The sequence below is a fragment of the Gobio gobio genome (assembly GCF_949357685.1).
Source record: "Gobio gobio genome assembly, chromosome: 5".
In the NCBI taxonomy this organism is placed as follows: domain Eukaryota; kingdom Metazoa; phylum Chordata; class Actinopteri; order Cypriniformes; family Gobionidae; genus Gobio; species Gobio gobio.
Window position 1 is genome coordinate 22,191,374 of NC_137101.1, and position 15,491 is coordinate 22,206,864.

The 15,491-nt window shown below is 38.8% G+C and overlaps 1 protein-coding gene across 4 annotated transcripts in view; it reads left to right on the plus strand.

Annotated features, from left to right (window-relative positions):
* Positions 1 to 15,491, plus strand: part of syt1a (synaptotagmin Ia) — a 255,324-nt gene that overhangs the window by 197,332 nt on the left and 42,501 nt on the right. For all 4 annotated transcript variants that reach the window (XM_079817475.1, XM_079817473.1, XM_079817474.1 and 1 more), the window contains one exon: positions 12,575 to 12,763. In XM_079817475.1, the coding sequence (XP_079673601.1) occupies positions 12,601 to 12,763 (163 nt within the window). In that variant the 5' untranslated portion in view covers positions 12,575 to 12,600. The remainder of the gene's footprint in view (positions 1 to 12,574; positions 12,764 to 15,491) is intronic.

Consider the following 15,491-nt stretch of genomic DNA (forward strand, 5'->3'; position numbering starts at 1 on the left):
ATTAAATGCCCATGAGAAGGATGCAATACTAATGCAATACTAGACATTGCAGTTAAGGCGTGACCATTGGACAGTGAAATGCTCGTTGGGTCAGCAGGGTCTGACAAAAAGATGTGGCGGAGTAAAGACACCTGTTAACTGCAAAAGAATTAAGAATTAAGGTGAAGAATTAAGGGTGAAACCATCAGGAACCCTTTAGTCTCCAGCGCCACCATTTTCCAGAGCTGCAACCTACCTGGAGTCTCCAGAAGTGCAAGGTGTCAGGATCTCAGAGACTTAAGTTAGGTAAAGAATCCTAAAAAATGACCCCCACTAAATAAGAATCACAAGCTGAAGTGTTGTAAAATACATGAAGCCTGCTTTTTTATAGGCTTTATAGGTTTTATAGGTTGAGAGTGACTCTTGAAGGACCAGCACCACATCCTCTAGTACCACTGTTTGAAGAATTCATCTTCCAGAATCTGGCAGTACATTTTGGGAGTTCATTTTTAGTCCATCTCTGCAAAACGGACTTCAGGATGGACTAAAATGAACTCCCAAAACGTACTGCCAGATTCTGGAAGATGAATTCTTCACCTTAATTCTTAATTATTTTGCGGTTAATAGGTGTCTTTTCTCCGCCACCTGTTTTTGTCAGATCCTGCTGACCCAACAAGCATTTCACTGTCCAATGGTCACGCCTTAACTGCAATGTCTAGTATTGCATTAGTATTGCATCCTTCTCATGGGCATTTAATACTTTTTGACTTTTCAGTCTGAGTTAAATCTCTTTTTTGGCTCAATTTATCTGTAAAAGAAAACATGCCTAATAATTCTGCACACCTGAATATAAGGTGATTTTCATTTCCAGCCTTCATGAACAATTATATATCACTTATACATTATTAAATACTAAATCAATAGTAGTTATTAGGATTACTGTGGTTTGGAATTGGTCAAATGTGCCTGGAAAAAAAATATGATCAGAAAATCAACGTGCCTAATAATTCTGCACTCCCTGTATACCCAATGGCAATGACACCAAGCTCCCGATGGATTTCCTTAAGAGACGTCACTCTCTTTACACTAAATGTGTGTGTGTGTGTACGTGGGAGAGGCTCAGGGCTCCAATTACTCTAAAACAAGAAATATACATGATGAAATAAACAACAGACATCCTGGCCTGGGGCCTTTGCCTACACTGGATGACTAATAGCATTTAATGACGGAGGGTTTGACTGGTGTCATGTTAATGAATAAATGATTGGTGCTTTTTGGTTACAAATAAGTCTGAGTGTTAAAAAAACACAGTTGGCCTGAACTTGAAGCTCCATGGGGACGGAAGTTGTGTGATGAGACAACAGCTGGCTTCTTGCTCTTAAGAATACGCTCATATGCCAAAAAAACCTGTCTGTATTACTCCCTCAGTTTCTTGCTTCCCAAATGCACCCTTTTTCCCTAGCTGATCTGCCCCGCCTGAGCCAAACGTCCATTATTTACACTTGTTCTGGGTTTAAATGAGAGCAGCTGTGAGCCGATGAGTGAGCAATGCCCTGAGGGTTCCTAGCACACGTAGTGTTTTTATTTTTTTTCTGCCCAAGCTGATGCGATTCTGCATTCTCCGTCTCAAGTCCTTTATCCAGGGTAGTTTATAAGCAACAAAGAGGAATTTAGGAGTTTTTCATCATCCTCCGCAGAAGCGAGAGGTAATTGAAAAGGGGGGGATTTTGTGCATGGGCTAAATAGAGAGGCAGTGGCCCTGCAGCAAAGCGAGGTTAATAACTTTTCCACTTTCATTACCCTAGAGATGGACTGCAGGGGACTTAAGCATAGCCCATGGACACCTGAGAACTCTACTTCTCTTATCTTACTTTCAATTCTCTCTCTTTCACTCACCTGTTAACATATAAATGCCAACACACACACAGCGCTTACTCAACAGTCAGCCTGGTTTCTTTCTAAGTTTGGCCTGGTGGAGTGATTGTAGATAGATAGCTAGATGGATAGGCAGGCAGACAGACAATAACAATATAGTTTTGTCTTTCTTTTTTTTTTTCTTTTCTTTTCCAGAATGCCACATCAGTGTATCAGCTTTAGCTGTGGTTGACTCTGTTGCCGTAATGTCACCATGTCCCTTAGCAGAATTAATGTCTCCTCAAGGTTAATTACTACGATTCCCCCATCGGCCAGTTTTGCTGTAAAAGAAGTGAATTATACATTCATAATGTAAATTTTGCCCTTGACATTCCGGTTTGTTCCTTATGGCCTAATTATTCCACTGACTGCTAGTTCTTGAAAACATACATTCACTTTAGAATAGACAATTCCTTTATAGTATTCCTTCATATAATAAAAAACTTCAACTGTAGTTGAAAAGTACAGAAATATTCTCATGCAGATTATCTACATTCCACCTTGCAGCATGTACTAAATACCATTAGTATGCACTTTGCATATTCATATATTTCCTGTACTGTTCCTTTATAGATAGCACTTGTTTTGATCATAAAATGAAATGGCATTTACTTTAGAGGCTTTAATTAGTGTTCGTCTGATAAGCGTCATGCAATTCAATAAAGTGCTCTTAATTGTTTGACGCAACATCAGTGAACTATTTATTTGCTTTCATACAGCCTTTAATTGTGTTAAGTTCTCTCTTTTTTACTTAATTTTAATATAATTGCATTGTTAGTTCTCCCTTTGGATCAAAACATCTTGCTATTATTATTGCTTTATACCCAAGGGAAGTAATTTGAACGTCTTGGTGAACATTATCTTTAAATGAGACACAAGATTTCGAATTTCAATGTCAAAAAACTAGATTAAAACTTACCCGTGTAAACACAAGACTTGGTCCATACATAGTGTTTGATTTTTCTGTCACAAACGAACTTGTGTGTAACTTTTGTTTGTTGCCACTCTCACGCTGCTAAATGTTTTAATGATTTATTTAACGATAAATACTCTTCACAGCTTACAAAGATACAACAATCTTATAAAGATTACACACGTTTGCTTTAAAACTACAGGCAGTTATTATTTTTTTCATCATGAGGATGTTTTGTACGGCTAAGAAAAAAAAGGTGTTCTAAAAGAAACTGTGACTAGTTTGTCTTTGATTAAACACAAAAGAAAATCTAATGGAAAATCAACTAAGTTTAATGTCAATATGTATTTACAATGAGTCATTATATAGTCAAATATCAGCTACCAATAACTACAGAAAACACGATTGTTGTTGTATCCTCCTTGTTCTTTCTCTTTCTCATCTCATTGATTTGTACTATTGATCCGAACCATAGCATTCACCCAGACATTTTCTTTCCTTTGTGTTTTTTTAAGACTGAACCAAATGGGTCCCTTTTCCTTGTTCTTTTCTACTTCCTCTGCTTCTGACCCGTTGTTTGACAAAACAATTACACACCATTAGCCTCTTCCCACTCCAGCTTTACAGTCATTACAACTGAGATATGCACCTCACTGCTAGCTCAAATAACGATTTGGTTTGAACTTTTCCTTTGTAGTCAACTCACATTGTACAGTCAACTACAACCACATGCATTATTCATGCAAACATAACATTAGAAAGAGATATGGTTGTACATGTTAAGTTGCCGATTTTGGCATATCCATGAATGTGAAAGAATAACTTGTCTGTTTATCTGTTGATAAAGTACTTTTTAGACATAATGCTGTCTAATGCTGGTAATACTGTGGTATTCTTTGAAGAAGCGAGCTTTATGATTATGGTAATCATTCTCTTCTATAGTATATATCAAAGTACCGTGCTATTATCTCAATTAATTGCACTTCAATTCAGTTTACAATACGTATCTTTCAATACAGCGTCCAATAGTATGGTACTCTGATAAAAATAGTGTCATTACAGTCACATCACACAGAAAAACATCACAGCAAAACATTCAAATAGAGAAATAGTGATCAGACTGCCACCTCACTTGCTCCCTCATATATATGAATACTCATTCACACATACATAGAGAACAGAAAGCATTCAGCCTCCCCTTTTCTTTTTTTTCTTGCATTTTACACCTTCAAATGTAACACTTTTTTTTCTCCCTTCAATAACACAATAAATTGAACACATCTATAAATAAAACAATATGTGTTCAAGAACATTTATTTCCCCACAATTACCAATTTACTTTTCTCAACACCCTCATTAAGATTACATTTCACCTGTTTTCCACTGCTAATTTTCTCTGCCAAATTAGAGTGACACTCTACAAAGTTTTAGGTATTTTTCCACCTTGCTTCTTGCTAACAACTTTGTCTCAAACTCATGTGTTAGTTCTTAATCTTCAACGTTTGGCATTTAAACACTAAGTATAACAAGAAAAGCCCTCCCCACACCTACCACTAACCCTACCCAATAAATACTTTTATTATTATTAAACATTTCGTTAGGCACATTATTTCCACATTTTCTTAATTTTTATTGAAAGTAAATGCCTTTCCGATGTGATGTGATGGGATGGGAAAAGGGAGAAGAGTGAGCTTGGCAGAAGGCAGATTCGATCCCGGGTCGTTCGCGTCAAAACATAGATCCTTGAGACTTATGCTTTACTGACTACTCCACTTTTCTTAATCTTATTTGGCCCAACCAGACATTTCATTCAGACATTCCGTTAAAAAAAATCACTTGGCAGTATACTACGATTTGATTACTACGACGATGATTTAGGGAAGCAATGTTTTGTTATTAATTATTTTATATTAATTTCAGCTAGTAATACAGTTCATTAGCCTACAGTATCTCTACACTCATTGAAGTTGCCAAGCAATATATATATCATTCAAATGTGCACATAGGTATGCACATATCAACAATTTACAACTTTGAATTTGGCTTATCGAATCAGAGTAATAACTGTCCATTTAAAAGGCTATTCAAATTTAATTGGACTTGGCATGACAGCAGAACAATATGAAGTCAATGTTACTTTGTTTCTGTACAGATTCATTCATACACATGAATAAGCAGCTAAACAAATGTATAGACATCTGCATGACACAAAACGAAATCACTGCCATCCACACCATTTCACACCGAGTGCTGGGAGACTGGTGCATCTGCAAGTATTTCTCAGAAATGACTCAAACACATAATCAAACTTGTGAAGACACATTACGCACATGTTGATTCGTCATTGAGATTCAGTGCATCAGTGAATATGAAATGTCTTCTCTCGGTTGCAACTCCACACTAACATTGCTTGATTGCATTATGCATGCATTTGTTTTTTTAATATGCAATAAACATGTCGCAGGGCTATATCGCTGGTGACAAATGGAAGTCAACTTCAGTTAAGTGGAAGTAATTGATGATTACATGCTTGATTAAGCCTCAACTTTAAACCAGGATATATACAGTAGAAAACCAAGATCAAAGTCCAAAGCAAATGATGGTCACTGTGATTCAAGACGTGCGCTTGCACCATTATTTTTAATTTCTGTATGATGAAAGAAAGTGTAATGTCCTGCGCCCAAACATCCTCACCTGTCCTCAATCACTCAGTAACATGACTAGAGTTTATTGCCTGGGTAGTTATGGGCTGAACCGTCAGTTTGACGTAGTTTGAAGTGCCTCCACGGCACAGTTCAGAAAATACAATTTTCTGTGGCCCTCAAAAATGAGCAATGGAAGAGTCCAACCAAAGTAGAAGCAACTCAAGCACCAAATGACAACCCACCGTCCATAAAGGCAATGCTCCGTGTGTCTACTGCATGGAATAGATAGGATGTGGACCAATAGTTTTGCTCTGGCAGCAGTGAAGGTTCTGGTAGAGGAACGCAACCCAGTTGGGAAAAATGGAAGGATGAGGCAGGAAGCAAGGAAAAGAGGGAGAGAAGTGTGGTTTGATGTGCAGAGCACCGGAGCGAGTGCAATGAAAGCCATGCTGTGCCATCTGGCAGAGTGGTAATTGGGTAAGGATTTTTCACCTGATCAGTGCCATGGCCCACACTGGGCTGGGTAAAGAAATTATGGTGCATCCTGGAAGCATATTATGCAGTCAGTGTAGTTTATATACCTTACTTTCTATTACGTGCCTAAGTCTAAACCCTCAAATTGGTGGATTGATGGAACCTGCTAAATTTTGGGGTGTTTTTTTTAAGGCCTGGCAGGTTAGTGGCTTCAATTATTTTTATGTGATTTTTCACATGCACACAATATTCATACAGCATGATAGAACTCCTCATTCTGAACAACTTTGCCTCTAGGACGACTGCTGTCAATCAAATTGTTTGTTTAATATTGGAGATTATGTGAAAAACCTACTTTCACAAAGTAGTCCTAGTTTTTTTCACTCAGCCTCGATAAAACCACTGCAGGACAATTCTCTGGACTATAGGTCAATTATTATCCAAAAAAAAATTACTTTAGCATTTGGATAGCTATAATATGGTAATTTAGAAAATGGACGTGGCCAAGTGTACCCATCAGCCTATCATTCCTAAACAAAAACGAAACAAAATTGGGTGAGCACAATGTAAAATGCTGTATTTCTGTGGCAAATAATGATATGACTGAAAATTGCCTTTTTCGTGTCTAATGTGTAGAACTTAACAAAATTAGGTAAGCACATATAATTCTAAAGAAGCTTGCAAACTTTTATGGAGATCGGACCATTGGTGGTTTTAAAAAGTTAAAAAGGTTGCAAAAACAATATTTCTATAGTAAATTACCTTAAATTGAAGAAAATGTAGTATATAATATGTAATATCTTACATTGCACTTAAAGCCTTAAAGGTTTACAAGCGCTGGAACCCTGATAATTGCTGCTTGCTGCTATTTTTTTATTCTGTGTTTACTGTACAGCTGTGGATTTATTTTAGTTTTTTTTATAGTGGTACCAACTATTTCAGATAAACACGCTCCAAAATGGCACTTAAGAACACACTCAAAAATTACAGCTGCAGAGTTATATTTCAGCAATCATATTTGGGCGTCCTTAGCATCAGACGTCTGCGCTTGTCTAGAATAAGATGCAAAGTAGACCATGTTTTATGCAAAGGTCTGGCAATGTGAGACTGGTTAGTCCAGCACTCCCAAGGTTTTAATTTAATCACAAAAGGACAGCATCTAACCGCTAGCATGTTTTGGTTGAATAAAAGTTTAGATGTTCTTCAGCCACTGTGTTAAGTAATTTCCATGATTCTCTGTGCGTGCCTATCAGCAAAAAGATTATGATTTCAATAAATCATTCATCTCAAAGGCACACTACACAAAACCTCCAAACTCAAGAACTGCTCCTGCTATTAAAGCGCTGAAATTTAATAGAGACCTGTAGAGACATCATTAGTGTTTTATGGAGAATGTATTTTTAAAGTCTGGATGATTAGCATCTCTGCTTTTGCTACGTTTTGTGAGAGCCTTTCTTTTAAAATGTCTGTTTTGCGATTTGGATTGAGGGGGCTTTAATCCTTGCGAGGTCCACTGGGCACTTTCACTTGATTTACACAAAGTTGCCTCCTATGGGCATGTCCCTTGCATCCTGCTGTTTTAGCTCTTAAAATGTACAACTTTCTTTTGTCTGTGTGATACAAATAGTAATGGCCTAATGGACATTCTTGCACAGCCTCTATCCGTTTGTGAGTAATTATGGCTTTTTGTGTAGGTCTATAATGGACTCCTCTGACTCACTGTGTGAAGCAGTCTAGCTTTGCAGGTGTGCGGCAGCGTTATTCATACGTGCGGCATACACACACACACAAAAGCACACAAAATCTTTTTTTTCCCCATCCTCCTCCACCTTCCCAAAGTTCAGCTCAGCTGCCAGCTCAACTGCCGCCCACATCATATCACAAGAGTGACACGGCACTCCAAAAAACACACAGCGCCTTTTGACTGTCAGCAGAAGCTCTTGTCAAGCTTTGTGATCCAGAAACCTTCCTCTGCAAAGAACCAATCCACCCAACCAACCTTCTACAAACTTTCTTCCACTTATACGATATACGAACAAATTTGCAGTGTGAAAGTTTTAGAATACTAGTTGCTTGTCCACATAGCATACCTAGTGTCAACCAGACTAGCCTAGACTTGACATGTAGCTTTTTAAAGACCTGTGCCTGATCTGTCTTCCATCTTAGACTCATAGCAACTAGATATCCAACTCCAAAAATCCTATAGAACCTGATTTTGAACAATTGAGATGAACTAAGGAGAGCCACAGCTGTCGAACCCTGTGCTCTTCACACCCCATTGTGTCAGCAGGCCACACAGCTGCTGCTGTGTACATATGTAAACACTTCCCCGTAGAGTCTACAGCTCAGTTAGGGTGTGCTGAAGTCATTAGCGTCAGTTTGCGCTCAGCAGCATACAGGCTTGACCAGCTGTTGGTCAACATCTCTGTCCCTTAGCATAAAAAACTACTGTGGCCGTAACACGTGACAGTCAATACAGAGTATTGATGTTTTACTAGCTGTCCAGTTAATTTTGGAGTGGTCATAGAAGTGTGCAATGGACTGTATACACATATATATACACTGAGCCAAAACATTATGACCAGCCACAGGTGAAGCTAATATTACACATTAATATAGGCAAGCAAACAATCCGTTATCATGTTGGATGCAAGAGAAATGGGCAGAAATTAAGATTTCTGAGTGACTTTGACAAGGGCCAAAATGTTATGTCAAGGCGCCTGGGTCAGAGTATCTCTGAACTTGTGGGTTGCTCCCGGTCGCAGTGGTGCGAGGAGGGACAAATCAGCGACAGGGTGTTGGGCGCCCAAGGCTCATCGATGCACGAGAGCAATGAAGACTATCAAAACTGGCCCTTACAGCAGTGGAAGGTCACCTGGTGTGATGAGTCCCTTTTTCTCTTACATCACATAGATGGCAAATATAGGTGTGTGCTGTTTATCTGGGGAAGTGATGGCACCAGAGTGCACTGTGGGACGACGGCAAACCGGTGGAGGGCGTGAGATGCTCTGGGCAGTGTTCTGCTGGAAATCCTGGGTCTGGCCATTCATGTAGACGTAAATTTGACACGTGCCACCTACCTAAACATTGTTGCCATGACCCTGTCGCCAGTTCACCACTGTTACAACCATCTAACCATCACAATTTGGCCCTTGTCAAACTTGCTCAAATCCTTACGCTTGCCCATTTTTCCTGCTTCTAACACATCAACTTTGAGGGCAAAATGTTCACTTGCTGCCTAATATATCCCACCCACTAACAGGTGCCGCAATGAAGAGATAATCAGTGTTATTCACTTCCCCTTCATCATAATGTTATGCCTAATCGGTGTGTATAGCATTTGAATATAGCTGAGCGTGTGTGTGTGTGTGTGTGTGTGTTTTATCAGGCCATATTAGAGCTGTTTTTTGTCGCATATTATCTAACATAAAAAACAGCACTGATAAATGTAATCTGTAGTGAATCTGAACAATGAATGTCCGTTTTTCATACTGTATATTATAACTTTCACTCAGCATTGAGTTTCTTAATAAATTTATAAGAAATATAGAATTTCAGTATGGACCATTTAGCAATCATTTGTCATGGTATTTACATGGTAGTCCAAGGTACTTTAAGGAACGTGTACCATGGTATTATGTTCTGATACTTGTTAATATTTTTTTTGTTAGTGATAGCTCAGCGTCACTAACAAAAAACAAATTGCACACAACAAATTGCACACAGCCCATACAAAATGTCTTTCCAGCAGGAGAATAAGCACATCTCAGGGTACCTTTGAACCAGGAGAATATTGTGATTATCCGACTCTGTAAGAGATCAAATTTACACTTAGTTTGTCAACCCAAACTCAAAAAATTCCTTTTTTTGAAATATTTTTGAAGCATTTTATGAAATTATGTTTCTATTTTGCACATGACTGCTCTCTCAAGCTAAAAGAAAACCCACCACACACATTCTGTATAACCTGTAAGCCATCAATCCTGCTGTCACCATAGCGACATGAGCACAGCAATGATAACCTGTCCAATGCAACAGCTCCAACAGTTTCCTAGTCTTTTCAGGCAATCACCTGTAGAGAAAGGAGGAGAGCGGTCCCACCCCAGAGAAAGTCTAATTAAACTTGCTGCAAGTTCACTCTAACTCCTCTGAACTTTGAGGATTTGTACCTGCTGAATTCATTCGTTCTATTATTATTACATCTGAGTGATTGACAATGGCAGTAATTACAGAGCAGGTACAATGGCAGCGACACCAGCTGTGCGGGAGTGGGCGGATCTTGTGTGCCCTGTTGCTAGAATAGATGGCGGCTCATAGTCTGCTCGCTGTTCATCAGCACGTACCACAACCTACTGCAGGCCTTCAGGACCTCCTGGGGTCATACCGGCAAGAGAGATGCGATACTGACTGCACATGAACTGGTGAGGCAGGGAGAGTCTGTAGGCAAGTGAGTCAGTAAATGAACAGAGGACTGAGTAAACCTAAGCGAGAGATTAGGAGGGATGGATGGGAGGATGTTTAAACAACTAAACACACCTCACAAGCACATTTGTTCAGAGCATGCAGCAGTTGAAGGCTTCCCATAGTCACACCTCATTCTCCACCTTCCTCGCACACTAAATTAGACACTCGCACACTGGAGTTTTCATCTTTCTCATTCTCACTCCATCTCTCACATCCTGACCTGTTATCTGCCTTCTATCTATATCCCCCATTAGTGGAGTTGTGAAAAACCCTGTGTTTTTGAGCAAATCTTTTAAGTTTACTTTGATGCACTGATTTTCCATTGTAAAGTGTGTGACTGCTTTGGTGGCTTCAAAAGGCTTCAAAACGAATATGCCCCTACACTCAACAAAGTCAGTGTTTTGAATCTGAACGAGATGAGAATTTCATTCATGAATGAACAGAATGAACTGGACTAATTAATGACGAAACAAAAAGGGGCATGTTGTTCAATTAGTTCCAGGTGTGAGTCTTTCCTTTTTAACAATGTTTGGCTGTTAGCTTCGACAGTAACCCCTACTGGTAGATGTTGTAACTACACAATTATGCTAGCAAAAAGCATGCTTCTCTTGACATTCTTAGGGCATGTTCACACAAAATGCATAATTGCAGGGCAAAGGCTAGAGACATGTTACATTTTTTGCTAGAGCCTGACCGATTTATCGGTCTGCCGATTTTATCGGCCGATATGAGCCTGTCACCGATATATCGGCATCTGCGTATATGCCGCCGATATGCCACCGATATGAACACGCGCCCAAGCATGCGAAAATTCACACAAAATTATGTCAAAAGTCTTGTCGAGTATCATCGTAAACATAGTCGGTTATGTCTTAAGTGAACCACCAGCATTTTTGGTCATTTTCACAAGTTTTATGGCCCACAGAATATCTTGTATGAATATCTGAACATGCAATATATCAAAAGAAAGAACAGACCCTCTGTTTTAGTCTAGCTTCATGCATTGTTTTTCCATCAACACCTCAAAGCTTCACAGTCCTATATCTCGTTTGGCTCTACATTTTCATTCAATAACTTCAGGCAGTTTTGGTTTATATGCTTTTTAAGGTTGACGATCACTTTATTTTACATATGAATCTGCTTATACGAGATTGATTGTTCTTCTTTGCACTCGTTCAGGAGTGTAATAGCGCCCCCTACCGTATAAAAGTGAAAACACGAAAAATCTAATCTATGGCAGGGAAGCATTTTCTCATAAAAGACGAGATAACAAAAGACAACAAAAAAACTAAAACACCCATGCCTCGTAACAGAATAACTTTAATAAGGGTTCATCTATATTTATACAGTATTTATACAGACAATTAAGTGATATTTGACATTTGTTTACTATTTCTGTACCTGAAAATCTAGTTTAGACATGCATGAAAAACCTGAAAAGGTTTGTTCTGTTGTACAATGTATGTATATTATGTATATACTCTATTATATATACAGTACCAGTCAAAAGTTTGGACACACCAATGGGAAAGTGTGTCCAGACTTTTGGCTGGGACTGTACTAATATACATAATATAATATACACATAAAGAATATCGGCTGATATATTGATATTGTGCTTTTTTTACGCCCTAATATCAATATGGGTAACTTACCCCAAAAACCCATATCGGTCGGGCTCTACTTTTAACGTGACTGCTGTTTTTTCAGAACGGTGTCTGTACAAGACGCTGAAAAAAATGCGAGCACAATGGTCAAACACATCCATCTAGTGTATGTTTACTTAGAAAAACTGATGAATAGGCGCCACAATGGAATGCAAAAATGTGTGAACAACTGCTAATAGTTGAGTTAATGATTCAGTGACTCACTCATAATACTCAGTCACTCATTGGTGCCACTTATTTTTTCAATGATGTGACCAACAGACATTTTCACTGGAATGAATCTGAATGAGCCTTTCTTTAACAGAATCAAAAGATTCAAATCAGTGGAATGAATCAAAAATCCCACTATTGTCCTGCAGCTGTCTCGCATAAATGTATCATATCAAATTTATATGCACCTACAAATCCACATGGTATACATTATCCAACAGATAAAGATGTTGGAAGGATTGGGAATGTGCAACAGATTAAATATTCCAGATAGTATGAGTAACCCTCTTGCATCTTTTAATATTTAGCTTCTGCCTGGCTGCCACATCCAGCTATGAGTCGAAGGGAGGCTCTGGTGGGGAACCCTCCGCCCAGCGCGGCGCCTGAGGTATTGGGCAACAGCACAGAGGCAGCAGGGCCCGGTCCCCGCGAGACCAAAGATGAGACATTCTCCAAAGTCAAAGACAAGTTCATGAATGAACTGCACAAAATCCCACGTGAGTAAACTTTTTTTTTTCACAACACTCAAAGGTCTTCACTTGGTTATATTTCACCTTCCGTGTGTTGTATTCGTTTTACATAATTTTGACATTAAAAATGAAACCCTGAATGGCATTGATTGAGACCCAGCATTGGTAGTGAATAGCAAGTTCTGTCAGATCCATTTTTTATTATTTAGTTTCAATTTTTTTTTTACTTTCAGCCAGGACTGAAAAATAATGAGATTGAGAAACAGGCGGCCCCCAAACATGTTCCTTCTCATTCTAATTGTAAATAAGCAAGTAAATGAGTTTTGTTATTTGCATGCCTTTGTTTGTCTAAGTGCCCTGTGCGTCAGTCCGCAACACACTGTGGCTCTCACTGTGAATCAAGGAGCTGAATTCAGGCATCGTAGCTAACCATCAACCAATTCACTGTATGTTTATATATTCATATTTTCAAGTAAACATGCTGAAACATTTGCAATTGTTTGTGTGTGGGTGTTTCTTTAGCTAGGTGCTTCAATGTCAATTAGATACTGTGTATCAAGGTCACAGTATAACTTGTCTTGCCATACCAGATCACCAATAGCCGAACTATAAATACACACCTGACTAAAGCACTTTCAAACAAGGTGATTATAGTTGACCAAATCTACAGTATAACAAAGGCAAAAACTTTGTTTGTTAACTAATTTGCATAATTTATTTACATTTGACAACCGGCCCACCACTGTATAGTGCTAAAGTAACTCATATATGTAGCAGAGATGAGGGCAGTGCCCAGATCTGAGATAGATTCGTGTCATCTCCTACACCTACAGTACCTTACTATAGGTGTCTTGTCATTTTGCCCAACTCTCTATCTCTCAAACTCGATTTCACACATGCAACTTCTCGCTCTCACTTTTACTCACACTCTCACACACGTACACTTTCAATTCCACCCTTGCTTTCACACTTGGAGACACATTCACCACATTAATTATCACTTTGCCTTCCTGCAGACAACTGTAAAATAAAGGGTTGCCGCATTTGACTCAGACAGATATGCCCCTTCTGAGATTCAGCCAGAAAAAGACACTCCATTACTGTGTCTTAAATTACTGTTTTAGCCGCCTCCCTCCATCACACACACGTCTCCGTGCAAACGGGTGCCTGGGCTGATGAATGCCTTGGGAGAAGGGTGCTGTATTGACCGGTGGCGTCCAGGAACCCTGACGGACCTGCATTAGTGATGAATGGGCGAGTCCAGATGCAGAATACTTGAGCTGTTCTTCACCAATATAATCCACTGCATGGTGCAGGTGCTGCCTGTAAAAGTAAGATGCATGGACCTGTCACAATCTGCCATCTAGCATGGCAAAAACAGAGGAACACAGACAGATGCTGTGTATTGATGAAAAGGAAATACTTCACTCTAACTCTTCTGCCTTTCTGTCATAGTGCTATGTAGAAAAACACTGTTTAAGATATATTTACATGCTACAACTGAGTGCTTTTCAAGCACTTTTGGTTCTTTTAAAAGTAGCTTCCTTAAAACACACTTTTCACTCACTGGTTCAGTGGTGCGACCCTTAGGTGGAGCCAGGAGTTCTAAAATGATAGGAGGGTCTTCTTCAACGGTCTTCTTCAGGGTGATACAAGACCCCACTACGAAATTATCCCGCTTATTATGCAGCTAATATATGCCGTTATATGGTGCGATTAAAGAATCAGAATGAAGTATTTCATAATAGTCTCGCGTAGCCACGCCTTCAGACTGATGGCAGAAGGTCTGGACTCCATCGCAGCTTTCATTGGCCAAGGCCTTCTAACTGACATGTAAAGCAACCAATCACACTTAATTTTGTTCCGCGCCATGTTTTGGGGTGTATGTAAAGTCGATGTACCTACAATAACAGACCAGCATGCATCTAATAAATTATTCATTAAAGAACGTTGTGCAAGTTTACTGCAACAATGGTGACTCGTCAAGACGACTTTGTTTCCTGTACCAATCCAATGACGACTTCGACTGTTTTGTGTGCCTTATTTTTGAGATGTTCAGCCAATACATGCATCATAGAGTATTTCTGTTTTTGTGTTTTTCTGAAAGTAATGATCTGTTGCTTTGAATAGAATTTTGTGATAAAAATGCATTTTCCTTATGCTAAGTTAAAAAGTTATTTTTTGCATAATATAACAAAAATACACATTTCTGGAAAGTGACACAAAAATATATAAAATAAGTGATATTTATTTTTCATTTTGGTAAACTTTTGAATAAAAAACTTACTTTAGGAGGAAAATTGTTGGTTGTGATGGAAATTAGTCCACATTTGTTGGACAGCCATCATTTTATTTTATTTTTTTGTTCATTTTTAGACTGAACATATTACATAATAATAATAATTCTTACTTTTATAATGGATTTTAACATTTTAAGAATGAAAGACTGGGTCTGCAACAAGGATACAAAAAATAAAGTCTATACATGAAAGGCATTTGTAATGTCTATTAATATGAAGAAACACACAATTACTCCCTGATACTTCAGACCGAGTGTAAATGTAAATGAACAGGCAATTCGTTTTTCTACCAATTTGTTCGAAGTCTCAGATGGTGACACATTCAGAAAGGTTTATCCATAACCTGTGATAACTAACGTTCCCTCAACCCTCGCGGTCACACAACATCACATCCGTTCTACGGCACCCATCACAAACGGTCCTGCGTGTAGAATCACTCCGACAGGTAGCTCTCA